General features: G+C 40.2%; 1 protein-coding gene across 2 annotated transcripts in view; it reads right to left on the reverse strand.

Moving 5' to 3' along the window:
• Positions 1-18138, reverse strand: part of IGF2BP3 (insulin like growth factor 2 mRNA binding protein 3) — a 113400-nt gene that overhangs the window by 31755 nt on the left and 63507 nt on the right. For both annotated transcript variants that reach the window (XM_075083032.1, XM_075083033.1), the window contains exons 5-8: positions 11669-11720; positions 11514-11577; positions 2508-2792; positions 236-370 (exon numbers count right to left, since the gene is read on the reverse strand). In XM_075083032.1, coding sequence (XP_074939133.1) covers positions 236-370; positions 2508-2792; positions 11514-11577; positions 11669-11720 — 536 coding nt within the window. The remainder of the gene's footprint in view (positions 1-235; positions 371-2507; positions 2793-11513; positions 11578-11668; positions 11721-18138) is intronic.

The following is an 18138-nucleotide window of genomic DNA, read 5'->3' on the forward strand; positions in this document are numbered from 1 at the left end:
TTTGCCCCAGTTCACCTCAAAATCACAGCCAGACAATGGCTGAAAAATGTAGATGTGTGGTGGTGCTAATTAAGCAAGTACTGTCCTGAAAGGGAAAAAGCCTTTGTTCCTCTACCTACTTACGTATGGATAATGGCAAGATTCACTTGTTAACAGTTTTTAAAGACTACATCTTTAAATGGAGTCAAGAATTCAGAATTTTTAATGTCTCCACAATGAAATGCCTTTTACTCACAATTTAGTATCTTGAGCTTCCTTTTGCATGATCTCCATAATAATTTTACAAGCCGTTGAGCAGCCTTCAGGAGTTGAGTGGATGGTAATTGGTTTCTCAGCAGCACCTGCATTCTCTTTACGATGAATATCAATTCTTGAAAGGAAAACATTCATTGTAACTAGGTACTGTATGGTAAGCCTTGCATATTTCCAACTCTCAAAAATAGTTTGAGCTAATGCTGACTACATTTAAGTGGTTTAATTCTGCAAAGCATACAGCTAAAACATCTCCTAAATAGTGGTTTTTTGTGTGTTATCAAGAGCCTCTCCTAACCTGATTTTACTAGATAAACCCCATCTTTGTGGGCACTGGGATGTCCTTTCCTCATTAAACTCCCATCAAGATACTGAGGGGAGTTGTTAGATAGGCAATCTGTGGTAAACCACTGAAGACAGCATTTCATCAAGCTCTCCCCAATACTCTATCACCAGTCCAGTAACTCAACTGATGACGACTGTGTAGGTACAGTGCAGGACAGGCTTTGTCCCACTGTCTTTTTTTAATGACCTCAGCAGCAGAGTTTCCTAGCACTTCTCTGCTATCAAGTAACATCACAGAACTTGCATTCATCCTCAGGATTGCTTTGCTAGGATTAAGCCTAAAATTTTTTCCTAACATTACCTTTTCTCTACCACCTTAAAACTACTAGCCTTAGTCTACACCATGGTTTGTGTAACTGTAGGAATTTAGCTAATTATGACCTGCACCAACAAAATGCCTTGGATATTATCTGCCCTCTGCCAATAACTGCAGGTCACATACTCTTTCCATCTCTGCTTTTTGCTTCCTTCCCCTGCTCTTTCCCCCAAAGTCATAGCTGCTTCCAAACTTAACCAACCATGGTGTTTTTCAATACATCTCTATTTTTCCCCTTCTGTTATTGAAAATTCATTTTGTTTCATGTTCCAATGTTTTCTAAGAAGCCCATGGCAATCTTTCGTGCAACTGGAAGTAGATTACATTTCTTTTTTTATCCCCAAAACAACGAAAAGACCATTCTTGGATTCACGTATCTGTAAAGTTAGCAACCTGTGATTATTTCTGCTCTACCCAGGCTTCTTTTAAGAGATAAAAGCTTTCCTTATGCCAGTCTTCCAGGATTTTTATAGTCAGTAAATTAGACATTTAGATATCACCTGAAAAATTGGTTGCCCATAGGCAAACTACAACCAAGTGCTTGTCAGGACACCACAAATCTCTTAAATCAGTGTTGTTAAACACAGCAAATAGTCTCCCGGGTTACAATACACTAATGAGAGGTTGAAAGGAGCATCATGATAATCCTGGGTTTGAGGGGGGAGGGGGAGCCTGTTTGTGGGGGGTGTAATTAGAGAGGACTCCCTTATCCTCATTAACTACTCAAAACTGAAGCCACCCACCCTCACACACTGCTCATTTATAGGTCCTGCCTACTGTAACTACAGAGCTGGGCACTCGTACCAGTGTACTGCTGAAGACAGCATCTTTCGCTCTTCAGTCTTAGGGGTATCCTGGAAGAATACTTTGAGTATGATCCCCACCTCCCTCTGCATCTAAGCAGAGCTCTTCCTTGTGGGTAGGGATTTAACACACACTGAAAACAATCTCCTCCATCATCTCTAGACCCTAGCGCTCTAAGCTTCTTAAGGTCACTGAGCAGCTTGCTTTTTGCCTCCTGTGCATTTCCTTAATCTGTGTTTTGGTGTGGTCTGCAACTTGACAGCAGCGAAGGTATTCACCAGAAACACATGGGGGTGAAGTGCAAGAAGCAGCGAGGGGAGATAGGAAGGTTATTTTTAATTTGTCTCCCCCCCTCTTGAACTGAAAACATTTATAAATCCTAAGAATGCCCTAAATTAAACTAAAGCTAAAACACTTAAAGACTTGGATATGTCACCACACTGACTATATGTCCCACAGACATATTACAGCTCCTTCGGTTTCACTGTTTGTGCCAGAACCATATTAGCACACCTGTAAGCAAACTCTCTGGCATCAAGCACCATCCTACTAGCACTGCCTAGTTTCGTTTTTTTTAAAGAGGGAGAAACAAGTCAGCTACTATTTGAACACATGTCAAGGGCAGAATCCAGTCCTTAAATAAACCTTGCAAGAGATTTCCTATTCACTGTTACCTACATTTGCTCTCTGACCACACAGGTTAGCTGTGAAGTTTTACAAGTTTCCCTTTACATGGGAGATGAGGACATAACATTAAAGCTTACAATTACAGTTTTGTAAAATAACTTACTTGGACTGTGTCTGCTTTGTAATGTTTCTGATTGTTGCTCCTTCTTTCCCAATAATGGCTCCTACAAACTGCGTGGGAACCAGCATCCGTAGAGGAACATCCGACTGTGGTTTCTGCCTTGTGGTTGCACCAGGTGACCCTTGTCTTGGAGGGCCCCTCTGTCCAAATCCACGTCTTCCCTGGGGATGCTGTTGTGGAGGTTGCTGGGCTGCCATTTCATCAGGGATGTACGCAACTTTCAAGGAATAGTTTTCAAGCTGAAACCCATTCAGTTTTTCTATTGCTCTATTTGCAATGGGGAGGAGAGACAAGGAAAAGAAACATAATCACATGCTGGGCCTTGTGAAATGACAAGTCATTCAGATATAGACTTCTGCTCTTTCTAAATCACATGACAAAGCTAAAAACTAGTTCCAAGACAAAAAGTTACATTCAAAATTCTTCAGTCAAGATTTTGATTACACAACTTTTTCCTTTCTTTTTTAAGTCACCATATTACTGGCTACAAGTTAGTTCTTGTTTGCTTTGGGCTTCTGTATGCTTTAAAGGTTTTGCTGGTGCAACCCTATCAGCAAAACCTCACAGGAGACAGAGCTTATATACTCAAAAGCATTCTTTTGCCTGATTTAATTCTATTTGGGAAAGTGATTTAAATTAAAGCTGCACCAGAGGGAAAACTTTTTAGCTGCTATCACAGCACCTTCATTAGGGTTTTTGCCAGCACAGCTATTTGGCTGGAGTTTTGCAATAACTGACATAGCTATGACGGGGGCAGGGGGGGGGGAAGGAGAGGAAAAAAGAAAAGACAGCTCCTGATTCATCGGTTCATTCTCAGCAGGAAAGAAAGCATTCAAAGCCAGTCAATGGCATTTGAAACAATACTTAGAGCTAGTCATGTTGTAAGCGAGTTTTAAAAAGTTAACCAGGAAATTAAAGCCAATGCATGTTAAATTCTCCATAGACGCCAAAGGTGTTAGAAGGCATTTAAAGAGTGTTTTAAGTTCTCTTGTGTTTTTAGGCAAAACAGACCTCTCTTAAATATCACAGAGGGATACTGCCCAAATGCACGCAATGCACTCACGCTGTGGTCCATCACACTGAATAACCACCCAGTCGCTCAGCTCTCCCTCTGCCTAGCCCTTCTTTCTAACCAAAGTGGGGACAAGTTTGCAAGTCAACCTGACCTCCTGGCCGTCATCTCTTTGCAATGGGAACACAACCCTAAACTTAAAAATGCCACATTCCTGGATAGTAGAAGATCTTCCACTCACAAACGTAATAGAGTCAGTACAATTAAAGATCCAGGAAAGAGTAGGAATAACTAAGCTACACGCAGCACACTGGTAAGCTAGTGGTACAAAATTAACATGTTTGCCCAAGACATTTCAATTTTCACTACAGAAGGTAAATTATTCATATCATCAGCAGTACAATCTACTGATATCACTGAAACATGCATTGATTTGGGGTAGTTTATAAATGCCAGGCTTAATCTTGGACCAACGATTACTGATAAAATTTGTCTTTAAACAAAATCTAAATTAAAAAACAGTAGTGGGACGGAGGGAGGTTTCCATCTCATATCAAAGAACGCACCAACATTTTCATTAAAAAGCGCCAATAACCGTATGCTCTGGAGCAAGTCCTCTGAAATTCAGAAACTTAACCCAGTCCCTCCATTCACACACATTTGCAGGAGGTTGCTGCCAGTTTAGCAAATGCTACCCTCAACAACACTTTTACTCCTGCCTCTGCTACAGAGATGAAGGACAATGGTAGCCAATCACCTAAATTTTTGAGGGTAACCGGTAAAAAACACTACGTATCTCCCAGATGTCCCACTTGACAGTCTGGTTCTCAAGTAGCTGTTGAAGCTGGGCAGCATCTTTGCAGGTAAGCAGTGGTACATGAGTATGAGGATAACACACTCATCTCCCAGGGGTTGAACCAGCATCCTTGAAATACTCCAGTCAGACAGTAAAGAGCTTATGAGAAAACAACTAATTTGTGTCTTTGGGGCAGTGTTTAATAAGGTCCAGTAACAAAAAAGGCCCAAGGCAATGCCAGCAAACAAGAAGGAAAGCAAAATATTGAATAACTGATCACTGCTCATTAAGTACTTCTGTTCGCCAAATGAGACACAAGTCCTTTGGGAATGGGGGGGGAAGTAATTGCTCCCATAACAGAAGAATGTCTTACAGCATATGGCAAAGAAAAGCTGGATTAAAATTTGCTGAGGCTATTTCAAAGCTGACATTTCTTAACTTTTACTCCGTGAACTTTGAAAAGCATTTTATTACACAGAAAGTCATGTTTACAAAACAGTAAGGGCAGTGAGCAGCTGGACTAATGAAACTTGTGTTCCTATGGATTTGTCTCAAGATTTAGTTTCTGCATAGATTTCCAATGCCCAAAAGGCATTTTGCTAAAGTCTCTCCCTCCATGGAGATCCTATCTGGAGAAGGGGTCCGGAGTCTTTCCTTTTTATGCAACCTGAATATACTATGTTCTTGTTGGTTGCAAATATCCGAGACCTCCGGTTTTGGGTTGAGTTTTTCTGAAATCAGCCAAAAAGTTGAATTGCTACCAGGGAGGGAGACACACCACCAGACATTGCAGCTGCACAAGCCCTGTTTCTTTTGGAATCAAACCTCAAGATGTTGGAGAGATGAGCACCAACAATTCCACGAACATGCTGGTAGGCTCCAGATTGACATCCATTCCAACTCATTCCCTTCCGTGCATTCATTTGACAAGTTTAGACATTGTTTCTTTCCCAAAATGCTTCAAGCTCCTCTGGCTTTAAAATATCTTAGACAATCCCAGCACTAATACAAAAACCTTGGATTAAATCAGTGCATGAGACTTCTCACTCTCCCTCAGAAGCTATAGGGGAGGAAAAGACTAGGCTTTTTGTTTGCAACCAGGCTACATACCTATCATGTTTTCACAACAAACATACAGCAACAACTGCCATATAGAGAGATATATATATGTGGCATTCTTTTCAGGAAAAGAAAGTTGGATTTTTTTCTACTTAAGAACAATTTATAAATTGCTGAATAATTCTATACGACTATAAGTACCCTAAATTCAAAGCAAACCGAGAAAAGTTCATTTGCTGTTGTGGAAAATCAATTATGTCAGCAGTGAACAGTCCCTGACCAAAGCCATACAATGACATGGAAAAATAACAGACTGAAAAAATTGGATGGCTTGTTTTTGAGCAAGTATTTGAAGGCAAACCTGTTTAAGTTTACTTCTCTAGTTAGATACTAAAGATACTACAGTATCTGTAGTACTCTATACTAGATTCTCTAGTATACTAGAGACACTACAGCAGTATTGCTTGTTTAAATTAGTCTAGATATTTATAGAGAATACTTTAAAGTTACTAGTACACCTTCTGAGTCAGTGCGTTCTTCATATTTTATAGGCTGACTTGTTTTATAATTTGACTTGTCACTGGAACAAGAAGTCAGAAGAAGAGTCAGTAATTAAACATTGCTCTCCCAAGCCTTTTGTGCAACTGACATTTCCCAGGCAGGTGGTCCCACACTCTGCACTGATTTGAGCACACGCAGGAGAATGCAAAGATAACTAACTTTCAGTGATGCAGCAAATGCACAGTTCTGGTGCATTTCTGACAGAAGACACAAACCCACAGCTTTTGAGAAGTCACTTGGGCTGTTGAGCTTGGCCTTCATTCAAACATGTGACACTCATTTTAATCAATTCTGTGGCACAAAACAACTGGAATCAGGCATGGTGATGGGTCAGCAGTCTTTCACCACCATGACATGCCTAACATTTTAGAGGCATCTAGGCACTGCTTCAGGGGGCAGGGGGAAGAAATTAAAAAGAAAAGGAAACCAAGAACAGAGATGAGTGATTAAGAACCATCTTTTAGATGGATGCAAAATCCCTGTAAAACAGCATCTAGGCCAGCACTTGCTATCAGAAGAGCCATCCCTGCTCCCTGGGAAAGCCTGAGCCTCAGAGGAAAACGAGTGACTGGTTCTTCACAGCACTAGTGACACCTGTTTCAGTCAAGGCTATCATCATTGTTGCAGTCCGTCAAATACACATTAACTCCAGCTTCTTGTGTAAAAGATATACTGACATCGATTGACCACCTCAGAAACTGAAGTCCAAACTACAGCAACACTGCCTCTACCTTTCCACAAAGACCGCTGCCTTCCCAAACAGGGCTGGGGGCCTCCTTCCATGACTGCAAGTTAATAAAGGCCATGCCAGTTACCTCTGTCAGAGGGCACTACTGGTACCTACTGAAACAACCCAAAAACCATTTTATGCAAGGGCTAAAAGCCTTAGAGTCACTTAATGAGGACAAAGATGGAGAAAATTTCAGTAAACTTCCTCATTATGAGGTACCCTCCTCCCCTAAATTTTCTTTTAAAATTACTGTTTAGTGGAAATGGAAAATGTTTCCATTTCGTATAACAGCAAGAGCTGGCACACAGGACTCTTAGCGTAGTTCAGAATTTTATTAAAAAAATTCATTAAGAGACTGCAGTGACTACTGCCTATGCCCTACTAAGATGTGTAGCAGCCTGGGTTGTGTTCACATGACATCTGCTCAGAAGAAGGTCCCTACATAAAAATGAAACCTTTAAACAAATATTTTGTAATTAAGTCACCTGAGGTTTTTCCCATCAAAACGACATCTCACCACTGTCCTCCCAGCGTTCTCCCTTCTGATGCTAGTGGAGGTTAAACATCCTAGATAAATGAATACTGTAAAAGTACCAAGTCTTGTGCTGGAAATCATTCATCCATTGATAGCACAATGACTCTAAGCACTAGATGGAGAAGATATTTCACTCCCACATGCAGCTTCTATGTATACCACCTTTCTTTTTCCCCTCCTTGAACTGATATATTTGCATACTGAGAAGACAGATTACATGGAAATTTTTCTTTGGCATAATGATTTTTTTACATTAAATAAAAATATAGTTTTCATTAATATTTCTGAAAATAAAAACAAGGCAAAGAATAAATCTAAGCTTATAATAATACACCACTGAATTTTCAGTATTATCGTTCCTATGGCAACATTAGCACTGACCTGTGATGGCATGTAAAAGTATAGATACATGAACTCTTATTCATTCATCAAGGATACATGTTGTGCACACACACAGAGCTTTGTGCTTCATTGAAAGGGTAAAAAATGTGTTTCTTTTTGCAAGTATTCCAATTAAAAGGTGACCATTAATGTCTTAATGCTCAAATACACCTACTTATGTTTGCAAAGACACAGATCCTGAGCTCCTTACATTGCAGTCCACATTTAAAATACACCATCAGTTACAAGGCACAACCAACACACATACCTGAATCCTGAGCTAAAAAATAAGATCAAAAATAAACACCTAGCCCCATACCAAAACAATATATACCCACTCCATATATGTGAGGCCAACTTTGCACAAGATTTCCCTTCCAAAATCTTGTGCACAGCTAAATCCTGTAGCATACACTAGACGCCTACACACTGGAACATTTCGGGGAGGAAAAGAGGAGGTGGTGTAACTTTTGAAGATAACAGCCATAATTTAAGTGGCAGTATATCACAAGGACATGGTCAGCACATCCTGCTGGTTGCAGTCAGGGATCAATATTGGGAGGAGAAGGAGTGCCACCCTTCAGCAAGCAGCTCCCAAGCTGACTTGATACCTACCTACAGCTGGGTTGGGTTGTTCAAACTGAACCACAGGCTCCAGGCTCTGCCGCTCACCCTCTGAACCCCTCTTTTCCAAATATTCCATAACCCACCACAATGTTCAATAACTGCGAGCCACAGCAATGTGCACATGTTTTGTAAGGCCCTCTCCAGTTTCCGGGAAGGATTGCAGCAGGGGAAGTTTCCAGGTTGGAACAACTACCTCCTCCTCCCAAGTGCTTGCAAGAGAAGAGGGGAAGGATGGGGTCAGAGAGATGCCTTGGCAGTCCCAGCCTTCTCTTTGCTACCCACAGTCCTGGAGAGCAAAGGGTGGTTTTCCCAGACCTGTGCATGGCTTTGTGCTTGTTGTACACTGCTCCACAAACCTACCGGGCTTCCCACAAGTACCTGATCTGCCACACTGGCTCCCCTGCTCTGGCCACAAAAGACAAGGGGCAGCATCCTGCTTTTTCTGCCAAGACAGCCTCATGCCTATCCAGCTAGGAAAGAAAGGTGTCACTACAACAGGTCAAAGCCGCAGACCTCCATTCCAACTAGAAATCAGTAACTGTGCATGTCTCAGATTTTGAATGCTGTGTGCACTGTCCAGGACTTGTTTCTCAAAAGGACTGCAACATTCTTCACTGATTTCAGTTTCCAAGTTAGTTTTGGATGCAGCCCTATATTGAATGTGCCACAACTGCAGTACCAGCCTAGAGAAAAAGCCTCTGCTGCAACACTTCAACTTGCAAGACAGAAAAAGGTTCAGTTTCCTATCTGGGTGGAACGAAAAATTTTGTTGAAAGGTAACATCCTCCAAGCAATGCATACCACACTTGTTTAGAACTGCTTATCAAAAATATCTCCAGCTTGTGTTACAGCACCTTCACCGCGCAGCGTTGCCGGCGCACACTCCAACAAGCACAGCAATGCCATACAGTCTATCCAGTGGGGAAGTAGCCAACTTTGCATGTTTTGTCAGCCAGCACTACTAACTGCGAAGTTAGCATGTGTGTTGCAAAAAGTGCAGAAAAGGCACAATTAGAACTGGGGACCCACTGTATACAGCAGCATAGAAAACTTCACATCAGTGTTTGCTCCAAAAGTCACGGCTAAGAGCAATCATTTACCCTAAACAGCTAAGTTTCAAAACAAAAGCTTATCAGCTGCTGATTCTCAACAACTCTAAACAGCTTTTCTTAAAGTCAGTTTTTGTTACCCCTTGTACTGCATAGGCTGACCAACAGAGCCTCTTATCAGCTATCCGCACTCATATACCACTCCCCCTCCGCAGCCACTGCTGTCCACCACAGCCAGTTCCAAGAAGCAAAGCTAGGCCACGTCTGGGAAAACCATTCAATTGAAACACCACCACAGCCACTACAGAAAAGCACGCACATACAGGTCTGATAGTGATTCTTCATTGTAATTCCTCACAGGTTTTTTTCTAGAAAAACCTCTATCTGGCCACTTCTCTTAGGGGTTTCTAAATGGCTGCAAGGTTGCATCCTGGAGCCAGCCCATCTGAGCTAACATTTTCTGTACAGAAGATTGATTTATCCCCTTAGAAACCGCTGTGTCTGAATCAAACCATTCACAAAAGTAAACCAAGGCTCCTGCACTTGCTCTATCTGTTCAAGGCAACCAAACTCTGTCATCATTCAAGCTGTATCCCTTCAGGTCCTCCTCCAACATTCATGGTAGACACTAATTCACCTGCTTTCAAACTCAGGAAATTCAGTTATCATCATGTGATTTCTCACGCAAAACAATATTTTAATACTTTAATCTCAGACACTTCTTCACAGTCTTGGCTTGCCTCAACATTTCCTCAGGATTAACCTTAAATTTTAATAAGTACAGGTGGGGGGGGGGGAAGAAGCTATATGTTCTTGTTTTCAACTACAGAAGGCTGAAATTGAAGAACTGCACAAATCCAGGAACCCATATCACAGATGACAGACAGCTCAAAAATATACCTCATGCTTCTTTCCATGGTATTTTAGGTACTTCCTTCTTGCATTTTCAAAGAAGGAACCGGTACATGTAGCATTAATTTTTAACATTGCACCATAGAACTAGAAATTCAGTGGTTTTCTTATTTACTGTGCAACAGAATTAAAAACAACAGAAGAACCTGAAAAAGAACTTGTCAAACAATTCAGGTTTTGAGAAAAGTTGAATAGTGAATTCAAGAAAAGCATTGTTTCCTTCAGCTCCAGTGTACAAAGGAGACACCACTGACACAAGTTTCCCATCACAGTTGTTTAGAATACACTAACAAGTAACCTAACACTTTGAAAGATTAAATACATGTGTTGCATTCAAATTACACAGAAGTCGTAATTACTTAATTATATGTACAAATATTATTTCATTTGTAATTTTGAATTAATGCATACCATAAGCATACTCTGCATCTTAACTGCTGATTTTAGTTAGCCACAAGGTGGCAGAAATTTCCAAGTTAAAATAAAAATATTGTAGGCTATTCCATGGGTTTGGTTTTGTTTAACCTGCTACCACTAGAAAGAAGAGAAAATATGTTTATGTCACCACGTTGAAAATTAAGGAACACACAAGTCCTTTTTCTACTTGTGGTGGAAAATCAAAATTAAACCTATGGTGTAATATATAATATGGATGTTTAAAATGGAAAAGGATATACAACCATTTATTAGGTAAAGCATTATAATATAGATATTAACATTTAAAAATAAAGTTATCAATTACTGAAGATACAAGCAAGCATAAAATACATGGCCTAAAGGTCAGAGAGTCCAAATAAATTATTTTGGATATTTGGATTATGACCTTTTGTGTGTTTGGAAGAAGAATTACATTTTCTAATTCAAAAAAATATAATTTAAGGGAAAAGTGATCGCAAAACAGAAACAAAGAGGAGAAGAGTGCAGGTACTACCAGAAGACAGACACAGAACAACCAACACTGTAAAAGGGTATCCCACAGCTTTTTTAAAACATGGCTAAAAATCATTAAGCAATAACTCCTGTCCTCTGTCAGTGGCAAATCACTAACTTTATGCCCTCGCCAGTCAAATAGTTTTACCCAAATTTTCAACTTTTGAAATTGATTTATTTTTAATCAAAGGGCAGGAAAATTTATGACAAAATAGCAAATTAAGGTAAAGCACACAAGTCTTGGTGAGGGGAAGACAAGAGGCTTTCTTGAAAGTTAATGCTTACATTTTAATTTTATTGATAAATTAATCAGAAGTGAAGTTACATATAAAATTGCAACAACATCAATTCCAAAATGCAAGTTAGCCAACAGTAACAAGTAAATAAGATACTTACTGTCTAGCCTGGTCCTTATTGCCATATGTTACATTTACAACTGCAGTCTCCGTGTCAGTGTTCACTAGAGAGGAAAACACAATGAAAAGAAATAAGATCAGTGTGCACTCCCTTCCCACTACAAATTTAAAAGCAATTTGAGAGTAGAGCCATACCTTGCTCACAGTTCTCCACTGTTCCATATTGAGCTAACAAACTATCCAGCACCTATCAAGGGGTAAGAGAAATTACAGATTTCAATTTCAAAACATTAACAACAAAAAAGCCTGCAAAGCCACTAAAATTTGTAATAATTTTATAAGAACATACAGCATTCAAGACATCCACTCCAATGAGGAAGAAATGTTAACCATTTTGGGAAAAACAAGCACATATAGCTCTTTTTTCCTCACTTGAAAAAAATCTGCATTTAAAACCTCACAAATGTGAAGGCAGAACATAACTCCAAGAAGTCACACTGCACTGCAAGTCCCAAACTTTAAAAATAAACCTCCAAATCACCTGTTCTCCAAGTGTGCTAAAACAGAGGCAAGAAGAATTAGAGAAGACCAAATCTGGAATAAAATCTTTCAATTTATCCCAGGCACATATATGTAACTTTGCCACTGTTTGGGTTTTGTTTTTTTTCCTCCCAGTACACTTAGGTCATGCATAAAAATGTTCTCATCTTACTTAGAGGGGACTTGTCTACATAGAGACGTTAACCAGAACAACAGCACATCAAAAGCTGTTCCACAATTACTTTGACAGTTTTCCCAAAGACTCATTCCAGAAGAAACACTAGCAAGAACATCGTCACAATTATTTGAAAGTCACAATTAATTTGTCATTTGGTAGAAAGCTGGGGAAGAACAGGTAAAAACACATGACAAGGGGCAAAGGAAATCTGAATAAAGTAGTTTTATTTGGCATAATTTGTTTTATTCCAGTCCAATGGAGGATGAAAAGGGGCAAGATACAATGAGACTTTTAGGAAAGTCAAGGTGTCAGAATATTCCAGTAAACACACTGAATTACCCACAGTTGTATTGCTTCCAAAAAATCACATGGTATATACTTTATTTTCTTCCTGGTGGGAAATAACATTCCAGAAAACAGTGTCTGCAGCAGTAACTAACGCAGAACACAAGTACACCATTGTGGTTTGTTGTATCCTAATATTTTGTCTCAAGAAATAAGACAATGCTGGAAAAGTTCACAATTTACACCAAGAAGTAAAGAAGTAAACTTGCAACCTCTTCTGTGACCAAAGTGCCATTCTTCACATCAGTTAGTCTCTTAAGGCAAAATGTCAGAATGAAAAGGTAGAAGTGAGGAAAGTAACAGGCATCAACAAGAAGCTGCACAGATGCGTGTTTAAGTACACTTCTACTTGGTATAACCAACAACTGAGTGTGCACAAAACCCCAGCCCCTAAAAATGTAAAATTCAGAGTCTACATCCGCATGAGATTAAGAATTCAAAATTACATTGATGTACTGTATACTTTTACTACAAATATAAAGGACATTTTTAAGATAAATTGCAGTTTATATGCCCAAACTTAATGACAACTTACATCAGTATAATTTCCAATCTTTACCACCTATTAAAATTGGAATTGCATGCAGACATTTCAAAGGTAATGTTTCAAAATAGGTAATTAAAAGGTGATGCACTGCTCGCCAAGACTGAGCCATGCATTACTACTTTTAACTGCAGAATTTCCCCCTCCTTCTTGTATAAGGTCCAGTAAGATTTCTTGGCAACAGTTTTGTTTTCTTAGACAAGTTGTTAATTGTCCTTTCCTCCTACAAGCAGAGATTAGCCTATTCTGAGAGTTTGCCTTTTCAATCCCCTAAAAAACCATTTTTTCTGACACTCCTAAGATCTGGCAATTTGAAACTAAGCAAATTTCAGAGTAAACTTTTCCTAAATATTACTGAAGCAAAGGTGCTCATGGGGATTAAAATAAAAAGTCTATGGAAGATCATTTTAAGACAACTGAAACCTTGGCACGGTTGAGTGGGAGAGTTGCAAGGTCTTGCGGGTCTGTTGCCATACTTCCATACAAGCCAGGAGAGTCACTGAATGGGATTAGAGGAAAGCCTTCTACCATAGACAGCTTCAATGGTAATTGTGCCTCCACTGAAATCAGCGGGGTGTACAGAATCTCAGGTGGGGTCAGGGTTTTAAAACAAGAAAAGCAGAGTAAGTCCCTGGCTCAGAGACCCATTTTGAGATGTTTATTTGAAACAGGATACTGAAGAGTTCATTAGTCTGGTAAAGCAATTTCTTTGTCCCTACAGTATGTCAACACCCATGCCTCATTACACAGCAGACCATACTACAATGTGAGCTAACGTCTTCAGTTAGTTAAGACAAATTTTTATTACATTTGAACTATGCAGACCAGCAGCTCGTGCCCACCCTGGCCCAAAGCTGCATCACTTAAGTCACAGGATTTAATTTTCATCCTTTAACTTACAGGAAAAGAGCAAAGCTGGAATGCCAGAGGTACCAGACTTTGCTGGATAATAGTTAATTGATATTTTGTAAACTATTTCCATATTAAATTTATAATCTGGGCTAAGCATACCTTTACATGAAGACCCACATACTAAAGTCACCAGCTTCACCAAGAAGAGGAATGCTTTAAAACTGACTCCACACAACTCTGTAGAAGATACTACATTCTCTAAGAGCTACTACTTCCAACATGTTTCTGATCAGCCATCAAAAACCTCTCAACACCCTAGCCTTGAGTCTGCTCCAAGAAGACTAAGAACCAAAAGGCTCCTTTGCTGTTAGTGCTGAGGAATAGCCCAGGACAGCGCACACAGCATCCCACTCGTCCTCACCAGTTCTCCACTTATACTGCTCCTTAATCCTCTTGTGAGCTGTCTCAGTCAGAGACAGTGTCCATCTGGGCTTTAATCCAGGTGATTTGAGTTCCTATGTTCTTAAGAGAGTTGCTTTACCAAACAGATTTATAAGAATTTATAAGAAGTTTCCTCAAAGGATTGGAGCTTTAACTGAAATGAGAAACAATCCTCTTGGATCAAAAGACACTGCTCTCTGCGGCACTGTCCTCAGTAGACACTTGTATTTTCATCACCACCAGTCTTGTGCAGCAGCAAGATTCTAAGTGTGCTAAACACCACAGGGCTAGACTTTTAACCAGGCTGTATTTAAAATGCACTAGTAAAAAAGTTTCTGCAGTGGTCAGGGTATATATGTGTGTGCGTGTGAGGAGCAAGCTTCGTGGGTAAGAAAAATTTTAACTGAACCAGCTGATCTAGTTGGGAGAAGTCATTGCCACTGTGTTCAAAGCCAGATCCTCTATCATAACTCACTTTCAAAACACAAAACAACTTCTGCATGTGTTCCTTGCTTCACATGTATTTACTGCAACAGCCAGTTTCTATTCACATCCTTCAGTTTTTCATACTTCTCTTCACACTGTCTTTTCCCTCTCCCCAAATTTTTTTCTCTCTAGCCCAAAGCCTCTAGTTCTGCTGCAAAACAAACATGTTTTGTTTAAGCTGCTCTTCCGTAACACTCCTCGTGTACAGCCTTGTTGGGCAATCAGAGCAAAATTCAAAGCCAAGTTGGTGGTGCAGCAGCAATTCTGATGAGCAGCTGAAAAGAAAAGTTTATTTGTACAAATATTTAATCTAAGCTAGGAAAAAAGTCTTTCCTTTTCTTGAGCTCTCCTTCTAGCATTTGTCTAAATTGGGTCTCCTGCTCTTGTTATAGCACAGATGTCTCTCTCACAAAAAGCTGCAGTCTTATACTGTGGACTTTCATTCATCAGGCTCTAAAAGCCAATTCTGACTTCATTATAAACAGCATTACCCTACACCAAGCCCACAAATCGAGGCTGCTTTACAAGAGAAACAAGGAAACGTTACTCTTCAGTAGAGCTGAGAGCTCAAAGCACACATTAAAATATCCTGGTTCTCATGCAGATTTCACAGGTTTACAAGTAGCACCTTTGAACAAACCAGAGCAGTTGTTTTCTGCACTTTCAGAACAGACTATTCCATACACATAGTCTTATGGTGCTGTAGGATTTCTGCCCTATGCCATAAGCAAATTAGTCTCAAGACATCTGGTCCATAAACACAGTTGTCCATATTGTTTCTCTCACACACACATTTAGCAATGGGAACTTCCCAGTGGCGCTGCAGAACCTGAAGTTACTTTCTCCACTTGCGTAGAGCAAATCCATTAGACCATCACCCTTGCTCCCATGACTCCTGTCATGTTGGTTGGGAGTTAAAATTAGACAACACAACTGAAATTACAAATAACAGAGGCAGAAAAAGACACAGGATGGTTAAGGTTATCCGATAAAAGACCACATGGAAAATTTTAGCTGCAGACTTTGAGTGTTCCAGGTGATTTTAAAAAAGGGGGGGAAGGAAAAAAAAAAAAAGAGAGTCAGGCAACAATACAAACAGGGAGAAGTTGCTACTGCAAGTGGCTTTTGATTTAACAGTAGAGAGGTGGGGTGAAAGAAAACAGAAGAACCGGGTAAGGAAGGGATGGGATGAGTGTACAGAGGAATACTGATATCGTTCCAGATACCAAGCCTAGCTGAACCACACACTTCCAATCTCTGTTGGTATATTTAAGTCCACACACACAAAAAAGCTATTTTAGATTATCTTAATGCAGCACAACTACTACGATGCAACACCTACCAGGCCCTGGTGTGCTAATATTTGCAACACAGCACGAGCAGAGACAGCATTTTGTGACTTCGATGCGTGAAACAGGACCTCAGCAGTGCCACCATTGCTCTTGCAGCCCCGCTAGCTGCAAAAAGGGTCTTCAAAGCACCTTCAGTTTGTCTTAACCTTTTCATTGGTAAAACACGTATCCCCAGAGGGGGCCCAGCTAGCATGGCTTTACAGGGAAGATTAAATATGAAACCCCTAATAAATCCCTGAGGAAGCAGTCATTTTTGAAAGGTGTAATTGGAGGATGTAAAAAGGCTACATCACCTACGTGGAGACCATGGTGGACAGGTGAGCTTGGTTCCAGGCCACCCAGCACACCTCCTAGCCTGAGAAACTTCTCTGGACCACTGCTGTCAGCCAGAGCCTCAACATGGCAACTTTACCCATTTTCACCAAAAACAAGGTCAGAGCACGTTGGTCCCTTGTAAAGGCAGTGCAGCATTGACATGGAGTACCTAAACCAACACATGATCTACTGGGACAAAGTTATTCCTCCAAAACCTTGTGAAGGCATTTGAATAGGCAAAGACAATTTGCAATGGCTCAACACATTGCAGCATGTGGTGATGGTGTTTTTCATCTTGTAGGCCCTCCAATACCCAGTTTACTGTCTCATGAAACCATGACCATAGTCTGGAAGAATCAGAAAAATAAGTCTGGAAGCTGCTGAAGTCATTGTTTGCACACACCAGAAAGGCAGCGCCTGAAAACAATAACTCTGGCTTATTTACCACATCCCATACAAACCCTGGAGTGAATTCTTCTCCTGGGAACTTACAGTTATATCCAAATGTTCAAAACTATTAATAAGTTTACCCTATAATACAATTCTGTTTAGGTGGTATTACCAGGGTTTTAAGAATGTAAAGCTGAACCACAAAGAACAAAGCCAAAATTGTCAAAGGAACTACTAATTGAGTGGCCAATTTGGACACCAAGGGCTCGATTTTCCACAGTGCTCAGCACGTCTGTGCTTTCAAAGTGCAGCTTCAAAGCCACTTTCGGTAGCAAGGAGAAGATGGCACTTCGGCAAGACAGACCTTAGGCTCGTCACAAGACGAACTGAAGATGACATGGCACACTGTTAGCAAGTAATAGCAACTTTTGCTTACACAGTTTGCACAGCACCAGATACCAGAACGTGCAGAATTCAATTTGCCATGGCAGTATTCGATTCCCCTAACCAAAGGGGTTTGTCCTCCTGAAAGTCCTTGACTTGCTGCAAAATTAAGAAAGCGTGTGGTGAGTAACTGGGACACAACTATTGCAGACAAGTCATCTTCACTGCACACGCTGGACTTATTAGTTGACAGCAGAGCCATCCTCCGACCCCAGCCAATGTCCCTCCCTACAAGTTCTAAAGAGCAAACACTAGGTCCCTATTCATCTTGCTCCCATTATGGAACATCTGAAAAGCTCAATTAAAAAAATAAGGAGGTAAGAGAAGATGTGGACTATTCACCTTTGGTGTTTCAAATTAAGCAAAAGATATAAAGCAACTGAAAATAGGTGTCAGGTAGAACATCACATGCAACCGTGGCTACAACTATTGTAACCTACTCCACATACTACATGTGTTTATAAGTGTTTCCAGATAATACTGCTGGATCATTTAAATTCTTGTGCGTGTGTATATACACATGCACGCACACCCCTATGTATATAAAATTAAAAGGTAATGGAGATGGCTAAATGCTTTAAAACCACACTAGTATTCAAGAATGACATTTAAAAGGACCTGCCTTAAAACTACTAAATCAAAAAGCAAATCACAGGAAGTATAATTAGCATAATTTACAGATGGAAGAAGGTTAGCTTCTAAAGGAAAAATTAAGAGGAATCCTACAAGTGTAAGCAACATTATAAACCATTACAGATTAAGATCAGCATCAGAACTC

The sequence above is a fragment of the Phalacrocorax aristotelis genome, chromosome 2 (assembly GCF_949628215.1).
Source record: "Phalacrocorax aristotelis chromosome 2, bGulAri2.1, whole genome shotgun sequence".
NCBI lineage: Eukaryota > Metazoa > Chordata > Aves > Suliformes > Phalacrocoracidae > Phalacrocorax > Phalacrocorax aristotelis.